This window comes from Mesoplodon mirus (assembly GCF_964341445.2).
Source record: "Mesoplodon mirus genome assembly, chromosome: X".
Classification (NCBI taxonomy): Eukaryota; Metazoa; Chordata; class Mammalia; order Artiodactyla; family Ziphiidae; genus Mesoplodon; species Mesoplodon mirus.
In genome coordinates this window covers 82947628-82973437 of record NC_138981.1, presented here as the reverse complement: position 1 = coordinate 82973437, position 25810 = coordinate 82947628, and the positions used below count along the sequence as shown (strand labels likewise).

The 25810-nt window shown below is 38.3% G+C and overlaps 1 protein-coding gene across 4 annotated transcripts in view; it reads right to left on the bottom strand.

Moving 5' to 3' along the window:
• Positions 1-261: 261 nt before the first annotated feature.
• The window catches only part of DIAPH2 (diaphanous related formin 2), an 886034-nt gene continuing 860485 nt past the window's right edge, over positions 262-25810 (bottom strand). For 3 of the 4 annotated variants that reach the window (XM_082609568.1, XM_082609565.1, XM_082609567.1), the window contains one exon: positions 262-743. In XM_082609568.1, coding sequence (XP_082465694.1) covers positions 679-743 — 65 coding nt within the window. In that variant the 3' untranslated portion in view covers positions 262-678. Of the gene's footprint in view, positions 744-11086; positions 11154-25810 lie in introns of all 4 variants that reach the window. The other variant, XM_082609566.1, reaches the window with a different exon arrangement.

The window sequence follows — 25810 nt, the reverse complement described above, 5'->3', positions numbered from 1 at the left end:
CCTGCAATATCATGCTGAAACTCTAGATTAATGATAAGTTTAATTTCAGCCGAAGCAGATGAATCCATCAACTTTCACTTGAGATAAGATTCTAAGTAACTTGACGGGGGGTGAAGCAGTACTTTTTCTGAGTTTCCAAAAATGGCTTCTTTTATAGAGTGTGCAATATCAGTGCCTTTCCAAACCATTAACATACACATTTTCACTGGCCTTTTCCTTTTCTATATAATAGGAATCAGAAGTAGACATTGACTGACTATCTTTCTATTCTTTTTTTTTCTCTTTACTTCCTTTTTTGGGGGGGGGTGACTTCAAATTTGAGTTATAATATTATACATTTTTGACAGACTGAATGGTCTTGAAAGTCTTTGGAACTCTTCAATTTCTTACACTTTTCATCATCACAGTCAGGCCACACACAGTAACAAATAATACACATCTTTACACTAAAAGGGAACGCATGTTTTATAATCCTGGTAATTGTGTTCGTATTAGTGTAACTGTGGGAGGAGTCTTGCAATAACTTTACATATGCACACTATTGCATCTAGCTTAGCTTGATCTTTGCAGAAATGTACTTATTTCCTCTCCATCCCTTGAGTGCATGATGTTTTGTTCTTCCCAAAATGTATGATTTTGTTTACTTTTAAGTATTTTCATATTCTTTGGCATCGGGAATCACTTAGATGAGACAGCTCCATTGTGGCGAGAGCGTGACCTTTCCAAAGGTACTCGTCTGTTATCTGTAAGACAAAGAGAAAAAGAACCAAAAACATGGTGAGCTTTAGATCCCAGCTCTTACGTGATGTCAGGTTGAGAGAGGTTTTCAAACAGTCCTGAAAAATTACTTCAAATGAATATGTAAATAACAAGGAGCCAACATCTGAGGCGTTCATGCTGCAGCTCCCAGGCTGAGTTCAAGAGTTTGCAATCAGCATTAAATGACTTTTCTTGGTAAGTGAAGTCAGAGTGATAAAAGAGATGGAAGAATTCGCTCAAGCACAGTCCCCTTGGAAATAGCAGGCGACAACAAAATTCCTTGGTAAAGATGTTAAATTGAAAGGATCTATGTACAGTGCCTTTTGTTGGAAAGCACTTCAATTCCCCATGAGTTTTCAATCTGTATGTTGGCTATGTCTAGAGCACACCAGCGTGGGCAGAGCAAAGAAGAGTTTTTATTTTTTACAATGATTGCAATATATGGCAATCAAATCAGTTACCAAGTCTTTGCCTGATTATGTGATGTAAACAAATTCAATACATTATATAGTCATTATGGGACTGAATAATGAATACGTCCCATTCCCCTCACCCGTCACGGGAAAAATAATCACTGTAGAGAGAACTGTTGGCACAAAGCTTGGAAAGCAAAGTTTAAAAGCATTGAAAGTTGCTGAAAATAGTTTTAGCTTTAATAGGAAAAAGGTTTACAGCTCTGCATTGTGATGATCACTACTATGTTATTATCACCTCCGTTTTACGCTCAGCTTAAATGCAACTGATGTCGGTGAAAATCCCTTTCTGACAAAAACATAATGCACTTAGATTCTCTATTTAGAATGAGACTAGGTCCCTAGAAATAATGACAACTACCAGCATTTACATAAATGCTAACACTTTACACTCATTAATTTGCTAATTCACACAACATCCCCGGGGGGTGAGCACATTTCATTCTATCCTATTATCTCTGCTTTAGTGATGAAGGTTACACAGCAAATCAATGGTATGACAGGGGATTATAATGCAAAGTTAATGCCTAAATGTCAGGCCTGCTTTGTTCAGAGGTAGATGTTGGAGCCTCCCAGGCTCCTACTCATTTCCTCCCTAAGATCATACCCAAGGAGCACATTCTGCCTGTCCCATGGGGAGGATGGACTGTGAGAAATGTTCAGGTTTTGCCATGGGATCTTTCTCATCTGTGCTACTGTTTCTTGAGTGATTCCGGGTAGTCTGTGGTCAGTACACAGAGCAAAAGCTAACTGGCCTCCATAACCTTGGCCTCATTAACACCACAGAATGAGTGCACTGAACCAACCAGCCATAAGCTCAAAGTGCCTTATAATGCAATAATATCACTGAGAGGTGAGAAAGAAAGAGATGTTTTCTCTATTCAGAGATATATCTGAGTGATGGATTATTTGGGCATCCTTTTAAAGATACCATTAAAAAATCCATTATTTAGTTTGTGATATGGATCACAATTCAGCTAAAAATGTAAAGATAACATTCCTAGATAAAGGGCTTATTACTTAGATGTCACTGGTTTGCATACAGATTGGTTTGGGACTTCTTAGAAGACATTTACAAATGAGATTATAATATGATGGCTACCATTGCATTGCTAGCATTTAAGTATTCAGTGTTAAAGCTATCAGATATGAGAATGATGGTACCATTTACAGAGGATTGTCCCAGCTCAGAAAAAAGGCTTGTGCCTTGGTGGTCCTACACACTAAGGTCAGCTGGCATTCACACTCACTCCAGGAATGCTATTGGTACCCCATACCACCCCTCACTGACCACTGGATTCAAGAGACGTACCACATACTAAAACCTAGCCTTGCAGCAGTAATGAAGTGATGACAGGATTCACATCAACCTGCAACTGTCTTGGTAGCATCTGGTGTGAGAAAATAAACTTTCAAGTTAAAATGAACTGGGGAAAGGACACTGAAGCTTTTGGAAGGCAGGATAAACACTGGTTGACGGCCCAAATCCAGCTCTTGGCATACACAAGAGAGAATTATTCTATATTTCGTCCCTTCCTCTCTCCTTCCCTCCCTCTATCCCTCCCTTCCTTCTCTTTCTGTCTCTCTCTCTTTAAATTTTTTTGGTACCTAATTGGTACCTATGTATATGAGATAATTATAAGTAGAAGCAATCCTGAAGGGCCATCACTTGTATTTTGGAAATGTCAACCTCCAACATTGTTTATGAGAAAATGACACTAGAAACAATGGCAGCGGGGGACCTTCAAGATAGTGGAGGAGTAAGACGTGGAGATCACCTTCCTCCCCACAAATACATCAAAAATACATCTAGGGGCTTCCCTGGTGGCGCAGTGGTTGAGAGTCCGCCTGCCGATGCAGGGGACATGGGTTCGTGCCCCGGTCCGGGACGATCCCACATGCTGCAGGGTGGCTGGGCCCGTGAGCCATGGCCGCTGGGCCTGCGTGTCAGGAGCCTGTGCTCTACAGTGGGAGAGGCCACAACAGTGAGAGGCCTGCATACCACACACACACAAAAAATACATCTACATGTGGAACAACTCCTACAGAACACCTACTGAATGCTGGCAGAAGACCTCAAATTTCCCCAAAGGCAAGAAACTCCCCCACGTACCTGGGTAGGGCAAAAGAAAAAAGAAAAAACAGAGACAAAAGAATAGGGACAGGACCTGCACCTCTGGGAGGGAGCTGTGAAGGAGGAAAAGTTTCCACACACTAGGAAGCCCCTTCACTGGCAGAGACAGGGAGTGGCGAAGGGGAAGCTTAGGAACCACGGAAGAGAGCGCAGCAACAGGGGTACAGAGGGCAAAATGGAGAGATTCCCACACAGAGGATCACTGCCAATGATCACTCACCTGCCTGGCAGGCTTGTCAGTTCACCCACCAGGGAGGGTGGGGGCTGGGAGCTGAGGCTCGGGCTTCGGAGGTCAGATCCCAGGGAGAGGACTGGGGTTGGCTGCGTGAACACAGCCTGAAGGGGGCTAGTGCACCACAGCTAACTGGGAGGGAATCCGGGAAAAAGTCTGGAACTGTCTAAGAGGCAAGAGAGGAGATCCAGAACACCACCTAAATGAGCTTCAAAGACAGGCGTGAGCCGTGGCGGCGCAGCTATCAGCACGGACACCAGAGATGGGCATGAAACGCTAAGGCTGCTGCTGCTGCCACCAAGAATCCTGTGTGCAAGCACAGGTCACTATCCACACACCCCTACCCGAGGAGCCTGGGCAACCCGCCAATGTCAGGGTTCCGTGATCCAGGGACAACGTCCCTGGAAGAACACACGGCACACCTCAGGCTTTTGCAAAGTCACGGCAGCCTCTGTCGCTGCAGGCTGGCCCCGCATTCCAATTATGACTACTGTACCCCTCCCTCTCCATGGTCTGAATGAGCAAGAGCACCCTAATCAGCTGCTGCTTTAACCCCTTCCTGTATGGGTAGGGAACAGATGCCTGAGGGCGACGTACATGCAGAGATGGGGTCAAAACCAAAGCTGAACCCCAGGAGCTATGCAAACAAAGAAGAGAAAGGGAAATTTTTCCTGGCAGTCTCAGAGGCATCAGATTAAATCCCCATAATCAACTTGATGTACTTGCATATGTGGAATACCTGAACAGACAATGAATTGTCCCAAAATTGAGGCGGTGGACTTCAGGAGCAACTGTAGACTTGGGGTTTGCAGTCTGTAACTGATTTGTTTCTGATTTTTATGTTTATCTTAGTTTAGTTTTTAGTGCTTGTTATCATTGGTGGATTTGTTTATTGGTTTGGTTGTTCTCTTCATTTTATTTTTTATTTTAATAATTAAAAGAATTTTTAAATTATTTTTAATTTTTCTTTCTTTTCTTTCTTTTTTTTTCCTTTTTCTTCTGAGCTGTGTTGCTGACAGGGTCTTGGTGCTCTGGCCTGGTGTCAGGCCTGAGCCTCTGAGGTAGGAGAGCTGAGTTCAGGACACGGGACACCAGAAACCTCCTGGCCTCCCATAATATCAATCAGCGAGAGCTCTCCCAGAGATCTCTGCCTCAACGCTAAGACCCAGCTCCACCCAATGGCCAGCAAGCTCCAGTGCTGGATGTCCCATGCCAAACAACTAGCAAGACAGGAACACAAACGCACCCATTAGCAGAGAGGCTGCCTAAAATCATACTAAGCTCACAAACACCCCAAAACACACCATGGGATGCGGCCCTGCCCACCAGAAACACAAGATCCAGCCCCACCCACCAGAACACAGGCACCAGTCCCCTCCACCAGGAAGCCTAAACAACCCACTGAACCAACCTCACCCATTAGGGGCAGACACCAAAAACAATGGGAACTATGAACCTGCAGCCTGTGCAAAGGAAACCCCAAACACAGTAAGTTAAACAAAATGAGAAGACAGAGAAAAACACAGCAGATGAAGGAGCAAGGTAAAAACCCACCAGACCAAACAAATGAAGAGGAAATAGGCAGTCTACCTGAAAAAGAATTCACAGCAAGTGTAGTAAAGATAATCCAAAATCTTGGAAATAGAATGGAGAAAAATAAAAGAAACGTTTAACAAGGACTTAGAAGAACTAAAGACCAAACAAACAATGATGAACAACACAATAAATGAATTTAAAATTCTCTAGAAGAAATGAATAGCAGAATGAATGAGGCAGAAGAATGGATAAGTGACCTGGAAGATAAAATAGTGGAAATACCACAGAGCAGAATAAAGAAAAAAGCATGAAAAGATTGAGGACGGGTCCCAGAGACCTCTGGGACAACATTAAATGTACCAACATTCAACTTAAAGCGGTCTCAGAAGAAGAGAGAAAAAGAGACTGAGAAAATATTTGAAGAGATTATAGTTGAAAACCTCCCTAACATGGGAAAGGAAATAATCAATCAAGCCCAGGAAGCACAGAGAGTCCCATACAGGACAAATCCAAGTAGAAACAGGTCAAAGCACATATTAATCAAACTGTCAAAAATTAAATACAAAGAAAAAATATTAAAAGCAGCAGGGGAAGAGCAAGAAATAACATACAAGAGAATCCCCACAAGGTTAAGAGCTGACCTTTCAGCTCAAACTCTGCAAGCCAGAAGGGAGTGGCAGGACGTATTTAAAGTGATGAAGAGAAAAAATTACAACCAAGATTACTCTATTCAGCAAGGATCTCATTCAGGTATTTTTTTGTTTTTGTTTTTTTGCGGTACGCAGGCCTCTCACTATTGTGGCCTCTCCTGTTGCGGAGCACAGGCTCCGGACGTGCAGGCTCAGCGGCCATGGCTCACAGGCCTAGCTGATCCGCGGCATGTGGGATCTTCCCAGACCGGGGCACGAACCCGTGTCCCCTGCATCGGCAGGAGGACTCTCAACCACTGCACCACCAGGGAAGCCCTCATTCAGGTGTGATGGAGAAATTACAAACTTTACAGACATGCAAAAGTTAAGAGAATTCAGCACCACCAAACCAGCTTTACAACAAATGCTAAAGGAACTTTTCTAAGCAGAAAACACGAGGAGGAAGAGGCCTACAAAAACAAACCCAAAACAATTAAGAAAATGGTAATAGGAACATACATATCGATAACTACCTTAAATGTAAATGGATTAAGTGCTCCAACCAAAAGACATAGATTGGCATAATGGATACAAAAACAAGACCCGTATATATGCTGTCTACAAGAGACCCACTTCAGACCTAGGGACACATACAGACTGAAAGTGAGGGGATGGAGAAAGGTATTCCATGCAAATGGAAATCAAAGAAAGCTGGAGTAGCAATTCACATATCAGACAAAATAGACTTTAAAATAAAGACTATTACAAGAGACAAAGAAGGACACTATATAATGATCAAGGGATCAATCCAAGAAGAAGATACAACAATTGTAAACATTTATGCACCCAACACAGGAGCACCACAATACATAAGGCAAATGCTAACAGCCATAAAAGGGGAAATCGACAGTAACACAATCATAGTAGGGGACTTTAACACCCCACTTTCACCAATGGACAGATCATCCAAAATGAAAAAAAATAAGGAAACACAAGCTTTAAATGCCACATTAAACAAGATGGACTTAATTGATATTTATAGGACATTCCATCCAAAAACAACAGAATACACTTTCTTCTCAAGTACTCATGGAACATTCTTCAGGATAGATCATATCTTGGGTCACAAATCAAGCCTTGGTAAATTTAAGAAAACTGAAATCATATCAAGTACCTTTTCCGACCACAATGCTATGAGACTAAATATCAATTACAGGAAAAGATCTGTAAAAAATACAAACACATGGAGGCTAAACAATATGCTACTAAATAACCAAGAGATCACTGAAGAAATCAAAGAGGAAATCAAAAAATACCTAGAGACAAATGCCAATGAAAACATGATGACCCAAAAGCTATGGGATGCAGCAAAATCAGTTCTAAGAGGGACGTTTATAGCAATACAATCCTGCCTCAAGAAACAAGAAACATCTCAAATAAGCAACCTAAACTTACACCTGAAGCAATTAGAGAAAGAACAAAAAACCCGGCAAAGTTAGCAGAAGGAAAGAAATCATAAAGATCCCATCAGAAATACATGAAAAAGAAATGAAAGAAACAAAGGTAAAGACCAATAAAACTAAAAGCTGGTTCTTTGAGAAGTAAACAAAATTGATAAACCATTAGCCAGACTCATCAAGAAGAAAAGGGAGAAGACTCAAATCAACAGAATTTGAAATTAAAAAGGAGAAGTAACAACTGACACTGCAGAAATACAAAAGATCATGAGAGATTACTACAAGCAACTCTATGCCAATAAAATGGACATCCTGGAAGAAATGGATGAATTCTTATAAAAGCACAACCTTCTGAGACTGAACCAGGAAGAAATAGAAAATATAAGCAGACCAGTCACAAGCACTGAAATTGAAACTGTCATTAAGAAGCTTCCAACAAACAAAAGCCCAGGATCAGATGGCTTCACAGGCAAATTCTATCAAACATTTAGAGAAGAGCTAACACCAATCCTTCTCAAACTCTTCCAAAATATAGCAGAGGGAGGAACACTCCCAAACTCATTCTTTGAGGCCACCATCACCCTGACACCAAAACCAGAGAAAGATGTCACAAAAAAATAAAACTGCAGGCCAATATTACTGATGAACATAGGTGCAAAAATCCTCAACAAAATACAAGCAAACAGAATCCAACAGCACATTAAAAGGATCATACACCATAATCAAGTGGGGTTTATCCCAGGAATGAAAGGATTCTTCAGTATATGCAAATCAATCAATGTGATACATCATATTAACAAACTGAAGGATGAAAACCATATGACCATCTCAATAGATGCAGAAAAAGCTTCGACAATATTCAACACACATTTATGATAAAAACTCTCCAGAAAGTCGGCATAGAGGGAAACTTCCTCAACATAATAAAGGCCATATATGACAAACCCACAGCCAACATCATTCGCAACAGTGAAAAACTGAAACCATTTTCTCTGAGATCAGGAACAAGGCAAGGTTGCCCAATCTCACCACTGTTATTCAACATAGTTTTGGAAATTTTAGCCATGGCAATCAGAGAAGAAAAAGAAATAAAAGGAATCCAAATCGGAAAAGAAGAAGTAAAACTGTCACTGTTTGCAGGTGATGATACTATACATAGAGAATCCTAAAGATGCTACCAGAAAACTCCTAGAGCTAATCAATGAATTTGGTAAAGTAGAGTGATACAAAATTAATGCACAGAAATCTTAGGCATTCCTATAAACTAATGACGAAAAATCTGAAAGAGAAATTAAGGAAACACTCCCATTTACCATTGCAACAAAAAGAATGAAATACTTCAGGATAAACCTACCTAGGGAGACAAAAGACATGTATGCACAAAACTATAAGACACTGATGAAAGAAATTAAAGATGATACAAATGGATGGAGAGCTATACCATGTTCTTGGATTTAAAGAATCAACATTTTGAAAATATACTACCCAAAACAATGTACAGATTCAATTCAATCTCTATCAAGCTACCAATGGCATTTTTCACAGAACTAGAACAAAAATTTCACAATTTGTATGGAAACACAAAAGACCCCGAATAGTCAAAGCAATGTTGAGAAAGAAAAATGGAGCTGGAGGAATCAGGCTTCCTGACTTCAGACTATACTACAAAGCTACAGTAGTCAAGACAATATGGTAGTGGCACAAAAACAGAAATATAGATCAATGGAACATGATAGAAAGCCCAGAGATAAAACCACGCACATATGGTCACCTTATTTTTGATAAAGGAGGCAAGAATATACAATGGAGAAAAGACAGCCTCTTCGATAAGTGGTGCTGGGAAAACTGGACAGCTACATGGAAAAGAATGAAGTTAGAACACTCCTGAGCACCATATACAAAACTAAACTGAAAATGGATTAAAGACCTAAATGTAAGGCCAGACACTATCAAACTCTTAGAGGAAAACATCAGCAGAACACTCTCTGTCATAAATCACAGCAAGATCCTTTTTGACCCACCTCCTAGAGAAATGGAAATAAAAACAAAAATAAACAAATGGGACCTAATGAAACTTAAAAGCTTTTGCATAGCAAAGAAAACCATAAACAAGACCAAAAGACAACCCTCAGAATGGGAGAAAATATTTGCAAATGAAGCAACTGACAAAGGATTATTCTCCATAATATACAAGCAGCTCATGCATCTTAATATCAAAAAAACAAACAACCCAATCCAAAAATGGGCAGAAGACCAAATAGACATTTCTCCTAAGAAGATATACAAGTTGCCAACAAACACATGAAAGGATGCTCAATATCACTAATCATTAGAGAAATGCAAATCAAAACCACAATGAGGTATCACCTCACACTGGTCAGAATGTCCATCATCAAAAAATCTACAAACAATAAATGCTGGAGAGGATGTGGATGAGATGGAACACTCTTACACTGTTGGTGGGAATGTAAATGATACAGCCACTATGGAGAACAGTATGAAGGTTCCTTAAAAAACTAAAAATATGACTACCATATGACCCAGCAATCCCACTACTGGGCATATACCCTGAGAAAACCATAGTTCAAAAAGAGTCATGTACCACAATGTTCATTACAGCTTTATTTACAATAGCCAGGACATGGAAGCAACCTAAGTGTCAATTGACAGATGAATGGATAAAGAAGATATGGCACATATATACAATGGAATATTACTCAGCCATAAAATGAAATGAAATTGAGTTATTTGTAGTGATGTAGATGGACCTAGAGTCTGTCATACAGAGTGAAGTAAGTCAGAAGCAAATACCGTATGTTAACACATATATATGGAATCTAAAAAAAAATGGTTCTCATGAACCTAGGGGCAGGACAGGATTAAAGATGCAGACGTAAAGAATGGACTTGAGGACACGGGGAGAGGGAAGGGTAAGCTGGGACAAAGTGAGAGAGTAACACTGACATATATACACTACTAAATGTAAAATAGATAGCTAGTGTGAAGCAGCTACATCACACGGGGAGATTAGCTTGGTGCTTTGTGACCACCTAGAGGGGTGGGATGGGGGGGAGATGCAAGAGGGAGGGCATATGGGGATATATGTATACATATAACTGATTCGCTTTGTTATACAGCAGAAACTAACACAACATTGTAAAGCAATTATACTCCAATAAAGATGTTAAAAAGAAGAAAAAGGAAACAATGACAGCAAGACTGCTCTGGGTTTCTGTGATTTATTTACGATTCTCTATATGTATGTTAAAACTATTTTAGGTACAAAATATATTTATACTTTAGAGCTGTATGGATCAGGTAGAAGTGCAGTTTGGACGATAATATGTTATATGTATATATAATATAGATATATATGAATATAAATATTCATCTCTTCTCACAGTCTAATAGCTCGAAATCTAATGATAGCAATTTTCATACTTGGATTCATGCCTTCTTTGAGGCAGAGATTGAGAATCACTGAATATTTAAAAATACAACTTCTATATTTATAGTATTAAATTCTAATGGGTAAAAAATCAGTGGTTTGACCCTCATAAGGTCAGGACACATGGTTGGCATTAAATTTATGAGAAAAGAGCAAATGCTAGTTATTATTGCTGTTGGGGTGATGGAGTAATTTGGGTGATTGTGAGAGTGACTGCACTTCCTATTTGGAAACATAGGTGAAGGAGGCAGGTGCCCATGTGATATGATTTGAGAGCTCCAGGAGTCCCAGACTGAACCAAATCCACTTTTCTACCCAGTCTTATTCTCCCAACACTACTGATACTAGAATAGTTTACAGGGAAAAAAATAGGAGTCTCTCCTCCAAAAAGTCAATAGTTTAAAAAATATGTATTTACCTGAGGTGATGCAGAGGGCTTTGTTAATAAGTAGTGGCTTCCCTTTCCAATTTGCCTTGTTGTGTTTCTGGAAATGAAAGAGAGGAAGATGGGGGGAGGCATCAGGCTATGTGTGTATACTTGTTGGGTATATTGTGCAATGAGATACAGGAAAATACATTTCATCAGAGGTTGAGGGAACATGATTTGTCATAATGTTCCTCTCTTTCCATTTTCTGAATGTATGAGGTAACACAGTGAATAAGAAAGCCTAGAGAGTCCAATGTATCCTCATGGTCTAAGAATTCACTAAGGGATTCTATTGTTTGTAAACACAAGGATTAATGCAACAGTAGAGCCTGAGATGTCCATCCCAAGATGTACGCTCTAAGTCCACCATAGTTGGGCATACATACCCTATCAGATTCTTTTTGGTCACCAAAGGCTTGATGCCCTATGTGAAGGTGAAAAGATTCTGATATTACAGACAGTAACCTGGTCATAGTGTGAAATTGAAGAGAGGGGGATAGTTATATGAAAATGTGCAGTCCATGGAGGAGGGGTGACCAAACCTAAAACAATATGCCAATCTGTCACAAAAAGAGAATATAAATACATGGTCCAGCTTTGACATGATTCTGCACATTGTGAATATCAGGTTAACCAGTTCAAACCACTTTCAAGCCTTTCTCCACTGTCATAAGAGCAGGAAGCTCTATGCTTTTTCTGAGCATAAATTGATTTGGCATTCATCTCAAAACCTTCCCAATAGAGTCCTGAGTGAATAGATTAAACCTGTTATTGTATTGCTGTAAAATTCATTCATGCAATCATTTATTCAACAACTATGTACAAAGCACATCATCCATGAAATACCTGAATGTCACAAAATTTCAGATCATACCTAAATCTACTCTGCTAATTTCCTTCCTACTGAAAACTTTGTCAAAGTGAGATAACTGAGGAATAAGCATATGATAGATAAAGCTTAAACAAAATGTGGTGTGAGATAGACCAAAGGACTCAAGCCTGTGGAATGTAACCTGGGAACGTTTAATTACTCCTCTAATAAAGTGAGTGTATGCCAAAGGTACAGGGCTGTGTGTTGGATATTGCATGAGTAGGTCAAGTTGAGATTGAAAACATGTGATAAAAAGACCATGTCCATTATTCATTTCTCCCCAGGCTAGGCATCCATCTGTTGTCTGTAGAAGAACTGTTTCCTTCCTGGTTCTTCATAGGCACGTTAGATGTATCAACGTTGACCTAACACAATGCAACTATACTCTCCCAATAGGGTAACATAAAATAAGTGTGCCTGGCACATACTGCACATTGTGCTACAAAACATCCCGTTTTAATGATAATTAGTTGGCTAGAAAACAAAGGAAAAGAAAGCCTCTGCAATTTACTGTGAGCTTTCTTTTCTCCAAAGCTCTTCAAAAATGATGGTGTGGCAGATTGACCATTAATGGACAGGCATTGTTCCCAGCAAAAAGAGCAAACAGAGGATGGGATTTGCGCAGCTCAGGCTAAGAAAACCAGGAAAACTTTAGGTTGCTTTGGGAAATGTCTATTGAGTAGCTATTTGCATGCCAAACACTGATGAAAGATAATTATTTTAGACTGTTATAGTGAAATCATATCATATGAACTTACATCTTTTTTTTTCCCTTCTGTCCCATGATTCCAAAACAGTTTATGTTTTTTTCTGTGCTTTTGGAGATCCTGACTTGATACAGTTTCTCACTCACTAGAAACGACTGGAAGGAAAGTGGCAACAGAATTAGGCTTGGGTCTAACCTCTTGGTGGAGGACAGCCAGTTTGTTGACTAGATTCATTCTCTTCACTTACCAGAATAATGTCTTTAAAAAAAAAAAAAAGTTGAGCTCGAACTATATATTCTAATTGGTGTTCTACTTTTTCATTTAACATTTTATTGTAGAAATTTTCCATGTCTTTAAACTTCTGAAACATGATATTGAAAACATGATTTTTAATGGCCACATACTCTTCTTTTTATATAAATATGTCACAATTTGGTTAACCATTTCTCTACTGTTGGACATGTAGGTTGCTTCCAAGTTTTTGCTATTATACAAAGCCTTGCAATGAATATCCTTATAGTTTATATCTTATTATATACATCATGTGTAGAAGTGGCATTGTTAAGTATGCAAAATTAAGTCCAAATTGTATTCCAGAATACTTGTATTAATTTAAATCCAATCGGCAGTAAGTAAATGAATTTGTCTGTCTTATTGTTGGGTATTAATTTTTTTTAAATGTGCTAATATGAAAAGTGACTAATGGCATCTGATTCTTTTGGCCCTTCTTCAAATCTTAGTAAAGTGGAATTTTTCATATGTTATTATCCATTTATATTTCTTCCTTTAACTGTTGGTCATATCCCTTGCCCAATAAGTTGATCGATCTTTTACACTGTGATCCATTCCTTTATTGTTAACCTTAGGAAGTCTTTCTCTAGCCAGAGACATTTGACAAACATTCAACTATATCTCTTCTTCTTCTTTTTTTTAAATTTATTTATTTATTTATTTAATTTATTTTGCCTGTGTTGGGTCTTCATTGCTGTGCATGTGGGCTTTTTCTAGTTGTGGTGAGCAGGGGTTACTCTTCGTTGTGGTGCACGGGCTTCTCATTGCGGTGGCGTCTCTTTGCTGCAGAGCATGGGCTCTAGGTGTGTGGGCTTCAGTAGTTGTGGCATGCAGGCTCAGTAGTTGTGGCTTGCAGGCTTTAGAGTGCAGGCTCTGTAGTTGTAGCACATGGGCTTAGTTGCTCCACGGCATGTGGGATCCTCCAGGACCAGGGCTCGAACCTGTGTCCCCTGCATTGGCAGGCAGATTCTTAACCACTGTGCCACCAGGGAAGTCCTGATATCTCTTCTCCTTTAAGGTTTGATTTTTTCTAACACTTATTTAAATGATCTAGAATTTATTTTGTTGTACAATGTCAGGTAAGTTTCCACATTGCTTGCTTGCTTTTTTTCCTTGCAAAGAGGAAATGGGTTGTCCCAGCATCATCTGTTGAATAATCATGAATTTCTACATTGATTCATGATTTTTTTTTAAGATTTGTGTGTATGTGTGTTTTAATACAATTTATTTATTTAATTTATTTATTTTTGGCTGTGTTGAATCTTTGTTGCTGCACGTGGGCTTTCTCTAGTTGTGGCGAGTGGGGGGCTACTCCTCATTGTGGTGCATGGGCTTCTCATTGCGGTGGCTTCTCTTGTTGCGGAGCACAGGCTCTAGGAGCATGGGCTCAGTAGTTGTGGCACACGGGCTTAGTTGCTCCACGGCATGTGGGATCTTCCCAGACCAGGGCTTGAACCTGTGTCCCCTGCATTGGCAGGCTGATTCTTAACCACTGCACTACCAGGGAAGCCCCATGATATTTCATTTTTATATATTAAATTATCTATATTAGGGTACATTTCTGTTCCATTGCCTTAAGTATTTTTCTAACTATTTTTGTGCCAATGACTTCTGATTTCATTATATGTCTCATAATATGTTTTAATGCCTAGTGGAGATAATCCTCTATAATTTATATTTTCATTTCAAACATGTATTTTTAGGGTACATTTTAGAACTCTACATCATGCTCTAATCACAAAACAACTTGAAAACAATACAGTTTGACAGACAAACCCAATAGGTACTAACTAGGCTATCCTAGTAAGGCTAGGCAGATGTCTATTTCCTGAGTGCCAATGAGTCAAGTGACTCTAAAGTCCCTAACGATGTTTTTAAGAGTTCTCCTCAGGTTCTTCATTTTCTTAAAGACTTAATAAGCCTCTTTCCCTGTCTTCTGATCACTTTTTTTTTTCTTTCCTTCTGGCTAACCACTTTTCTTCTGAAAATACAGCACAAGCCAGCACTAAGGAAAAGAGCATCACCAATTCTACTTAGAGATTTTATAATACACTTATTCTCATTATTTTTGCTTTGTCAAAATTTTGAATAATTGGAATTAAATGTATAGTTTTGTTGTTGATAAAGTCTAGTGCCTCTAGTTTGTAAACCTTATTTTTTCATATATTTTATATGTTTTACAAATTTGGTTTCCACTAGATACCACAGGTGATAAAATATATTAAATTATTTTATTCCAACTGAATTGTATACACAGGGTGCTGTGCAAAAATGCATGCCTAGAAGCCAACCAATTACCTCTACTTAAATAGTTCTAACCCTATTCTAATCTCAGTGACATTGTAATGTTTTCAAAACTAGAAACAGGCCATGTTATGTAATCTATATCCTTCATTACATGCAAATAAATCCACGCAAAGGAAACAGAAACCCAGATTACCATGGTAGTTCAGGTCAGCAGAAGAGATGAAAGTTATTTCAACGAGGATGGTAATGGAAAGCAATAATGTTAAAGTAGTTCAGAGGCTACTGTGACTATAGACACACAACTCCCATTAACTGTAATTGGAGTTAAGCACATGTAATGATAACAGAATAGACCCCTAAATATCTTTCCAATTGGAAAATAAGCAGATGTGTTCCAGGAAACAGCATGCCTTTGTGTAGAAAATACAGTATTCTAATTGAGATGCACAAATTATTTTCACATTGATATTGCTCAGGGTATGATGGCATTTTTCCTATGCTTGGGGATGTAGATCTGCTCTAGGTAACATCTGTACAAAGAATGCCTTTCCTTTTCTTAATGCTCAGCATTCGTTATGTTATTAAAGGAAAAGTCTCAATAGTTGCAATGGATTTATTATTATTAATTCAGTAGCTTGTTATCAGCATGAAACTCTGCTATGCTGGGGAAAAACAAATTATATTTTACAAAACTGCAGTAGTGAGATTAAATCACTTTTCTATATTTCACTTTCTTCTTATCCTCCCTGCCAGGTAGTAACTTGACTATCTCTATTATGAACCTCATATTTTGCAAACTATCAAGTCTCGTAGTAATATAAAGGTACATTATCAAATAAACTCAATTATAGCAACTTTAGGAAGATTGAAATACGTGATAAAAGTAAAACCACATAGTACAATAATATTACTTCAAGGCATTAAAAACTTAATCCATGTTAAGCTACAAATGTAGAAAATATGCAATGCTTACTTTTATCTGTCATAACCATGATATTTTCATAACATGTACAACCAACCTCTTGGGATTTTAAATGACTAGTATTTACCTAATTGATAACTTGAGTATTTCAAGGGATTTTGGAAAAGTATGGCACAGAAAAAATAAAATCAGTATATTCAGTATTTCAACTTCCACAGACCTTGCCATCGATTATCTTTGGACTTAATGTCAAAGCTAATGAATAGGATTTTTTTAAATGTCCTTGGTTTTATTTATTGGCCATGCATTATGTTCGCTTCTTCACTAGGAAATGCAATTGGGCCCTAAGACAAATTTTCTACGAGGTTGAAAGTCCAATGACGATGCCAGCCTATCTGGAAAATATGGGAAAGGGCGACAAATAAAAATGTGAATAATGTTAGAAAATAGTTGGAAAAGCTCCCAAGTATATTAGATATGTGAAACTTATGTTAAAGAGCAAACTAGCAGAAACTACACAAACTGTAACAGAACTGCTCAGGTGTCTATCACAGTGGGTTACACACAGTGGTTTCTCAAAAACTGTCTGTTGATTAAGTAATAATCCAATCATTAGCAATGAATCAGGAACTGGTCCTGCAAATTCACCTTCCACTATACTGCTTACACACAGGGAATATAATTTGCCATTAATATAGGCAAAGGTAAGAAAATGCTCCCTTCCTCCCTTTCATCCACCCACAAATTTTTACTGAATAAAATATCTGCAGAGTACCATAATAAGCACCCTTATAAATTATTAGGAAGGAAAGGATAAATGTACAAACAACTATAACATGAAACTAACTACATGTCTCTTATAGCATCTCTTACAGTCTACGTACAATTGAGGTTAAGAGAAGAGAAAAATCATATCTTTTGAGTGTAGAAGTTGGGGGGTCAGGGAAAACTTCATCCCAATTAGCCCTTAACAGATAGGTGGGATTTCAACAAGAGGAAATAGAAGTGTAGCTGTTAATTTTTGATTAGAAAAAGTGAGTTCTGGTTCCTTATATTGCTGACTATTTTAATTACCAATTTTTTTCCTATTCAGAGGGTATGAAAAGCAATTAAAGGGAGAATCAGGATTTCTCTACATGTTTAACCATTTTTTTCTAGGACATGGAGGAAAATAATGATAGGGAATGCACCAAACTGGTCAGATTTGTAGTGTTTCCATAAACACGTGATTTTAGTTTTAATGGTATTTAAAAAAACAATCCTGAATGATTTACAGAGAAGACAGCAGTTTTGTTTCAAAACAAACAAACAAGCAACCCAGAAAAAGCCCACAACAAAACCACCCAGCAGAAATGAGGTCCTCTGGCATTATCTGGTTAGGTTCTGTTGTTGAAGCCTAGCTAGCATTATTAAGAGTGGCAGCAGAAGAGCTGATCAAGGCAAACATAGATTGCAGTGACCTGGGCCAAGAGTACTTGGCAAGATGAGAGCTTGAGCAACCATTTGGGTTGATGCAGATAAACTAGCTGTTAAATGACAATGTGGATACAGGGTCATTCATTCCTACCACCTGTCATCTCTGTGTCTTTCTATTCCACGTGTGACAGAGATCCCTGTGACTAAGAACATTAGGCATCAGCCATTTCTCTAACTTTGATCATATGATGGACAATCCTCTGTCATGTTCTGTGGCAGTTATTTGTGATCTTCCTGAGCTTTGTTTCTGATATGCTGACCTAGAATATATTTACCTGTCATCTGCTTTTGTTTCTAAATCATTCTAAGACTATATATCTACTCTTTTAGTTTTTAACGTGTGCAACCTATCTCTTGGGTCTGGGCTACCTGATTCTTACTGATGATGAAAGTTTGAGAGTAATCAGCCCAACTCCCCAGCTTCAGTAGCCCTGGGTACTCTGGGGTTATGTAAGCTCGCTGGCTTCTACAGCAAGGCAGAAATGGCAGGCTTTCCCCTGCATACTTCCATTTCCCAAAGGACAGGATCACAGAAATATCCCACTGGCTATGATTTTGAGGAGAGAAGATATTAAGCTACAACTTACAATCCGTGAGACTATAAACAGGTGCTTCCTATTAGTAGTGTTCCCCACGCTAGCCTGTGCTTAATTACTTAACCAGTTGTATGGACAAAGGCAAACTGTATGGGTAATATCACAGACACTTTAGCAGCTGCCAGTGCCATTGTTTTAAAATATAAGCTGTCCCTTAAGGTAGAAGCCAGTCAGCAGTTGTTTTAAAAATGAGCAATTAGGACAGAGTTAAAACACAGCTTCTCAATGTCATATTCATAACTGACAGAAGTGCCTTTGTAATTGTAGTTTCTAAGGCAATCTATTTACAACCCAAGTTCAGGCTGAGCCTTTAGATGATGAAAAATGGTTACTGACTAGCAACTTATCCCTCATACAAAAAGTGTCAAAGAACCCTTTCTGATGTTTAAGTCTACTGGAATAAAGCCAGTCCTCACATTATCAGACAAATATATATATATATGGATGGCTGTACATCAATGTTCTTTGCAACACTGTTTACACTAGTGGAAATCATAAAAAGTCTATCTGTCCATCATGGGGTTTGATAAATAAAGGATGGGACCCATATACACTATGTTACAATGCAGCCATTTCTAAATTATCATATAGATCTACACGTACTTGACAGAAAGAGGCTATAAACTGAAAAGGCAAGTTACAGAAGAGTATATCATATTCTTAGTCCGAAAAAAATATATTTTTTAGAAGTTGGAAGGCTATCTACCAATGAAAACAGTGGTTATCTCTGAATGGCGAGATTATGTTTTCTTTTTTATATTTTTCCATGTCTGAGTTTTTGGCATTGAGCATGATTAACTTGGTAAACTAGGGAAGCAAACTAGGTAAGACGTAAAATTTTTAGCCTTCAGAGCAAAAGCACATACTGTTCTCAACTTAAAGGGCAGTTTAGGATTCAATAATCTGCATGAATCCTCTGTTGATAACACCATCACTAAGTACACTATAATGGGGGAAAAAAAAAGACCAGTCAGGTACTATTTCCTGCTTTGTTTAAAAAAGGGCCACAGAATGTTCCCTGGTCAGAAAGTAATGACTTACAAGTAGGCTCGTTTTAGGGCACAAATAAATTTGTCTTCATATACTGCTGTCATTTATAAAAGGATATTATGAATCTTAGATTCTAAATTCTAAAAGTTGGAGTCTTAAGAAGTGAGTGTAGACATTGCCTATCCAAAAGGATAGGTATAAATTCAGAAGGATGAGGAGGTATGTCATGGAATCATCTGGAGAGTTTTACTCCAATGGTAAAATCAAATGAGACTTAAAAATTCCTTTCAGCAATATGTTACCGGTAAATGACAAATTAAAAATAAAGTCTGTCCTTTGATGGGGGACAATACTGACCCATTTTCAATAAGACATACATACTGGGTTTTTCTTTCTGGTTAATGAAGGCGGTGTGAGGTTGGAGAGGGGAGTCTTGGCACAAAGCATTACTATACTCTTTCTTACTACCTTTGTACTAGAGCAACAAATGATGATGGGATAAAGTAAAGCTAACTGGTATATGTAGTCTTTGAACTTATTAATGTAGATTACTAGACTCAGTGTTCTAATGAAATGGGCTACCCTCATATTTATGCATCTGCAAAAATGATTCTCCCTAAACATGTCTCCTAATCTGCAAATAATAATAGTACATACATTGTAGGGTGTTAACAGAATGAGATAATCTAGTACTTGGCCCATATTAACCTTTTGATAGATGTGAAACACACACACACACATACACACACAGACACACACGAATCAGTCAACAATCCTCAAGCAAAAAGTGGTTTCTACCTTTAACAGTTATTTATAATGTTGTATTACAAAGTCCTCAGTGTATGACCATATGGGTTCAAATCTTTGTTCCATTGTTTAATAGCAATGTTTTCTTAAACTTATTTTCCCATTTGTGAACATGAAAATAATATTTAAATACCTACCTAAGAGGATAGTTACAAGAACTAAATGAGGCAATAACGTAAAAGGACCAGAATGGTACCTGACAGAGTAAAAGCTTAACATTTTCATATTTGATATTGTAAGAGGCACATTCTACAGATTTCAGCACGAAGATCTTATTATACTTTTTAAAGTCTAGACAGCCTCATTATGGAGACTATGACATGTTTTAGCCAGTTTTGGGACAATGGATAAGATGCAAACATGTTTATAAAAGTGTTTTTCAGATTAGCATATAAAAACAAAGACTAACAAAGATCAGTTAGGAAATCAGAATTTATCAAGGTTCTGACTTTTTATTTATTTCACAAGTCGTCATGAGCGAGGGTATTTCTTATGTCCTTCGGAAGCAATGAAAATCTTTTATAGCAATTTATTTATTTTTCTTATTGTCATCCCATGAGTAGAGAAATGTTGCCAGGCTTTCTACTACTTCTCTGCTTTAGGCTTCCAGTTGTCTGGACAGAGTTGTCCCCTGGGGTAGGAAGAGATAATTTCTAGAGATTCTAGGCTGGCTTGAGCGATGCATCTAGTAAAACCAGTCACTCGTTTTTTTCCCCCTAGGACAGCAGATTTTTTCTTTTTTTTTTTTTTTTTTGCAGTACGCGGGCCTCTCACTGTTGTGGCCTCTTCCGTTGCGGAGCACAGGCTCCGGACGCGCAGGCACAGTGGCCATGGCTCACGGGCCTAGCCGTTCCGTGGCATGTGGGATCTTCCCGGACAGGGGCACGTACCCGTATCCCCTGCATCGGCAGGCGGACCCTCAACCACTGCCCCACCAGGGAAGCCCAGATTTTTTTTTTTAACATCTTTATTGGAGCATAATTGCTTTACAATGGTGTGTTAGTTTCTGCTTTATAACAAAGTGAATCACTTATACATATACATATGTCCCCATATCTCTTCCCTCTTGCGTCTCCCTCCCTCTCACCATCCCTATCCCACACCACTAGGTGGTCACAAACCACTGAGCTGATCACCCTGTGCCATGTGGCTGCTACCCACTAGCTATCTATTTTACGTTTGGTAGTGTATATATGTCCATGCCACTCTCTCACTTTGTCATAGCTTCCCCTTCCCCTTCCCCGTATCCTCAAGTCCATTCTCTACTAGGTCTGTGTCTTTATTACCGTCTTGCCCCTGGGTTCTTTATGACCATATTTTTTTTTTTAGATTCCCTATATATGTGTTAGCATACGGTATTTGTTTCTCTCTTTCTGACTTACTTCACTCTGTATGACAGACTCTAGGTCCATCTACCTCTCTACAAATAACTCAAGTTCATTTCTTTTATGGCTGAGTAACATTCCATTGTATATATGTGCCACATCTTCTTTATCCATTCACCTGTGGATGGACACTAAGGTTGCTTCCATGTCCTAGCTAGTGTAAATAGAGCTGCAATGAACATTTTGGTACATGACTCTTTTTGAATTATGGTTTTCTCAGAGTATATGCCCAGTAGTGGGATTGCTGGGTCATATGGTAATTCTATTTTTAGTTTTTCTAGGAACCTCCATACTGTTCTCCATAGTGGCTGTACCAATTCACATTCCCACCAGCAGTACAAGAGTGTTCCCTTTTCTCCACACCCTCTCCAGCATTTATTGTTTCTAGATTTTTTGAAGATGGCCATTCTGACCGGTGTGAGATGATATCTCATTGTAGTTTTGATTTGCATTTCTCTAATGATTAATGATGTTGAGCATTCTTTCATCTATTTGTTGGCAATCTGCATATCTTCTTTGGAGAAATGTCTGTTTAGGTCTTCTGCCCATTTTTGGATTGGACTGTTTGTTTTTTTGTTATTGAGCTGCATGAACTGTTTGTAAATTTTGGAGATTAATCCTTTGTCAGTTGCTTCATTTGCAAATATTTTCTCCCATTCTGAGGGCTGTCTTTTGGCCTTCTTTATGGTGTCCTTTGCTGTACAAAAGCTTTTAAGTTTCATTAGGTCCCATTTGTTTATTTTTGTTTTTATTTCCATTTCTCTAGGAGGTGAGTCAAAAAGGATCTTGCTGTGATTTACATCATAGAGTGTTCTGCCTATGTTTTCCCCTAAGAGTTTGATAGTGTCTGGCCTTACATTTAGGTCTTTAATCCATTTTGAGCTTATTTTTGTGTATGGTGTTAGGGAGTGTTCTAATTTCATACTTTTACATGTCCCTGTCCAGTTTTCCCAGCACCACTTATTGAAGAGACTGTCTTTTCTCCACTGTATATTCTTTCCTCCTTTATCAAAGATAAGGTGAGCATATGTGCATGGGTTAATCTCTGGGCTTTCTATCCTGTTCCATTGATCTATATTTCTGTTTTCATGCCAGTACCATATCACTGTACTAATATGCCATAGTGATCACTGTAGCTTTGTAGTATAGTCTGAAGTCAGGGAGCCTGATTCCTCCAGCTCCATTTTTCCTTCTCAAGATTGCTTTGGCTATTCGGGGTCTTTTGTGTTTCCATATAAATTGTGAAATTTTTTGTTCTAGTTCTGTGAAAAATGCCAGTGGTAGTTTGATAGGGATTGCATTGAATCTGTAGATTGCTTTGGGTAGTACAGTCATTTTCACAATGTTGATTCTTCCAATCCAAGAACATGGTATATCTCTCCATCTATTTGTATCATCTTTAATTTCTTTCATCAGTGTCTTATAATTTTCTGCATACAGGTCTTTTGTCTCCTTAGGTAGGTTTATTCCTAGATAGTTTATTCTTCTTGTTGCAATGGTAAATGGGAGTGTTTTCTTGATTTCACTTTCAGATTTTTCATCATTAGTGTATAGGAATGCAAGAGATTTCTGTGCATTAATTTTGTATCCTGCTACTTTACCAAATTCATTGATTACCTCTAGTAGTTTTCTAGTAGCATTTTTAGGATTCTCTATGTATAGTATATCATCTTCAGTGACAGCTTTACTTCTTTTTCAATTTGGATTCCTTTTATTTCTTTTCCTTCTCTGATTGCTGAGGCTAAAACTTCAAAAACTATGTTGAATAACAGTGGTGAGAATGGGCAACCTTGTCTTGTTCCTGATCTTAGTGGAAATGGTTTCAGTTTTTCACCATTGAGGACGATGTTGGCTGTGGGTTTGTCATATGTGGCCTTTATTATGTTGAGGAAAGTTCCCTCTATGCCTACTCTCTGGAGGGTTTTTATCATAAATGGGTGTTGAGTTTTGTTGAAAGCTTTCTCTGCATCTATTGAGATGACCATATGGTTTTTCTCCTTCAATTTGTTAATATGGTGTATCACATTGATTGATTTGCATATATTGAAGAATCCTTGCATTCCTCTAATAAACCTCACTTGATCATGGTGTATAATACTTTTTATGTGCTGTTGGCTTCTGTTTGCTAGTACTTTGTTGAGGATTTTTGCATCTATGTTCATCTGTGATATTGGCCTGTAGTTTTCTTTCTTTGTGACATCTTTGTCTGGTTTTGGTATCAGGGTGATGGTGGCCTCATAGAATGAGTTTGGGAGTGTTCCTCCCTCTGCTATATTTTGGAAGAGCTTGAGAAGGATAAGTGTTAGCTCTTCTCTAAATGTTTGATAGAATTCACCTGTGAAGCCATCTGGTCCTGGGCTTTTGTTTCTTGGAAGATTTTTAATCACAGTTTCAATTTCAGTGCTTGTGATTGATCTGTTCATATTTTCTATTTCTTCCTGGTTCAGTCTCGGCAGGTTGTGCATTTCTGAGAATTTGTCCATTTCTTCCAGGTTGTCCATTTTATTGGCATAGAGTTGCTTGTAGTAATCTCTCATGATCCTTTGTATTTCTGCAGTGTCAGTTGTTACTTCTCCTTTTTCATTTCTAGTTCTGTTGATTTGAGTCTTCGCCCTTTTTTTCTTGATGAGTCTGGCTAATGATTTATCAATTTAGTTTATCTTCTTAAAGAACCAGCTTTTAGATTTATTGATCTTTGCTATTGTTTCCTTCATGTCTTTTTCATTTATTTCTGATCTGATCTTTATGAGTTCTTTCCTTCTGTTAACTTTGGGGTTTTGTTGTTCTTCTCTCTCTAATTGCTTTAGGTGCAAGGTTAGGTTTTTTATTTGAGATGTTTCCTGTTTCTTAAGGTAGGATTGTATTGTTATAAATTTCCCTCTGAGAATTGTTTTTGCTGCATCCCATAGGTTTTGGGTTGTCATGTTTTCATTGTCATTTGTTTCTAGGTATTTTTTGATTTCCTCTTTGATTTCTTCAGTGATCACTTCATTATAAAGTGGTGTATTTTTTAGTCTCCATGTGTTTGTATTTTTTACAGATCTGTGCCTGTAATTGATATCTCGTCTCATAGCATTGTGGTTGGAAAAGATACTTGATATGATTTAAATTTTCTTAAATTTACCAAGGCTTGATTTGTGACCCAAGATATGATTGATCCTGGAGAATGTTCCATGAGCACTTGAGAAAAATGTGTATTCTGTTGTTTTTGGATGGAATGTGCTATAAATGTCAATTAAGTCCATCTTGTTTAATGTATCATTTAAAGCTTGTGTTTCCTTATTTATTTTAATTTTGGATGATCTGTAGGACAGCAGATTTACCAGGCAACCTGCTGACCTTTAATTTGGTTTCACTGGAAAGAGGGAGTCTTGCCGTCATAACCTGGGTCGGTTCCCATATCAGGTATATTTCCTTATGTACAAAAACTGGCCTGCAATTTATTTTAGCATTCCTTTCTTGAACACTGACCACGTGCCTGTCATAGTGTCAGAGAGAAATGAGCCAGCCTCTTCTTTCCAGGCAGGTATTAGGTAGTGATTGGGGCCTTTGGTTTAAAAATTAGTCTAGTGGGATGTGTTAGGGCTTCCGTAATCTGCTACACAGTTCTCAGTGAGTAAAGTTTAGAGCCTGAATTACATTATATCCCCTGATACAAAATGAAAAGTCTCAGAGCTTTCCATCAAGATATTCTCCCTGAAGTGAGGGTAGCATATAAAGATAATGAGAATACAGTTACCCTGAGTATTATGATTAGGGGTATACTCTTCTGGAGCACAGAAAAGGAACACTTAGCCAAGCCTTAGAGGGAAGCATCTGTGGGAAGGCTTTCTAGAGACGGCAATGTTCTAGCTGATTCTTAAAAGATGAGAATGAATTAGCTTGGAGGAAAAATATATTCCAGGTAAAGGAGACACTGTGAGAAAAGGGAGAAAAGACATGAGAAAAAATGTGTCTGTGTGACTACAAGTAAATATGTGTTGATTAAAAGAAGGGGACTCTGGGCTCTGAAGCTAGAGAAGTAACATCCAGATTAAAGGCTCTCGGACTTTAGATGTGCAATGGGGAGTGAAATTGTTAAGATCAATCCATTTTGTTATCGTGTAGTGGAGAGGCTTAAAGGGGACAAGACAAGAATTAGGGAGTAACTGGACATGGAGGATAGAGAAAGAGTTAAAGATAACTCTAAAATTTCTAGCTTATACATTTGAAAAAAATGGTGTTTCCAGTGACTAAAACAGGTATATGAGGAGAAGTTGCATTCAAGGAGAAGATTATGAGTTCAGTTTGGGATTTTTCAAGTTGAAGGTGTCTTTAAGACATCCAGATGGAGCTGTCCAGCAGGCAGTTAAATATTACACGACTGAGGTTCAGGGGAGAGGTCGGGAAAGGGTGTGAGAGACTTGGGATACTTATCATAGAT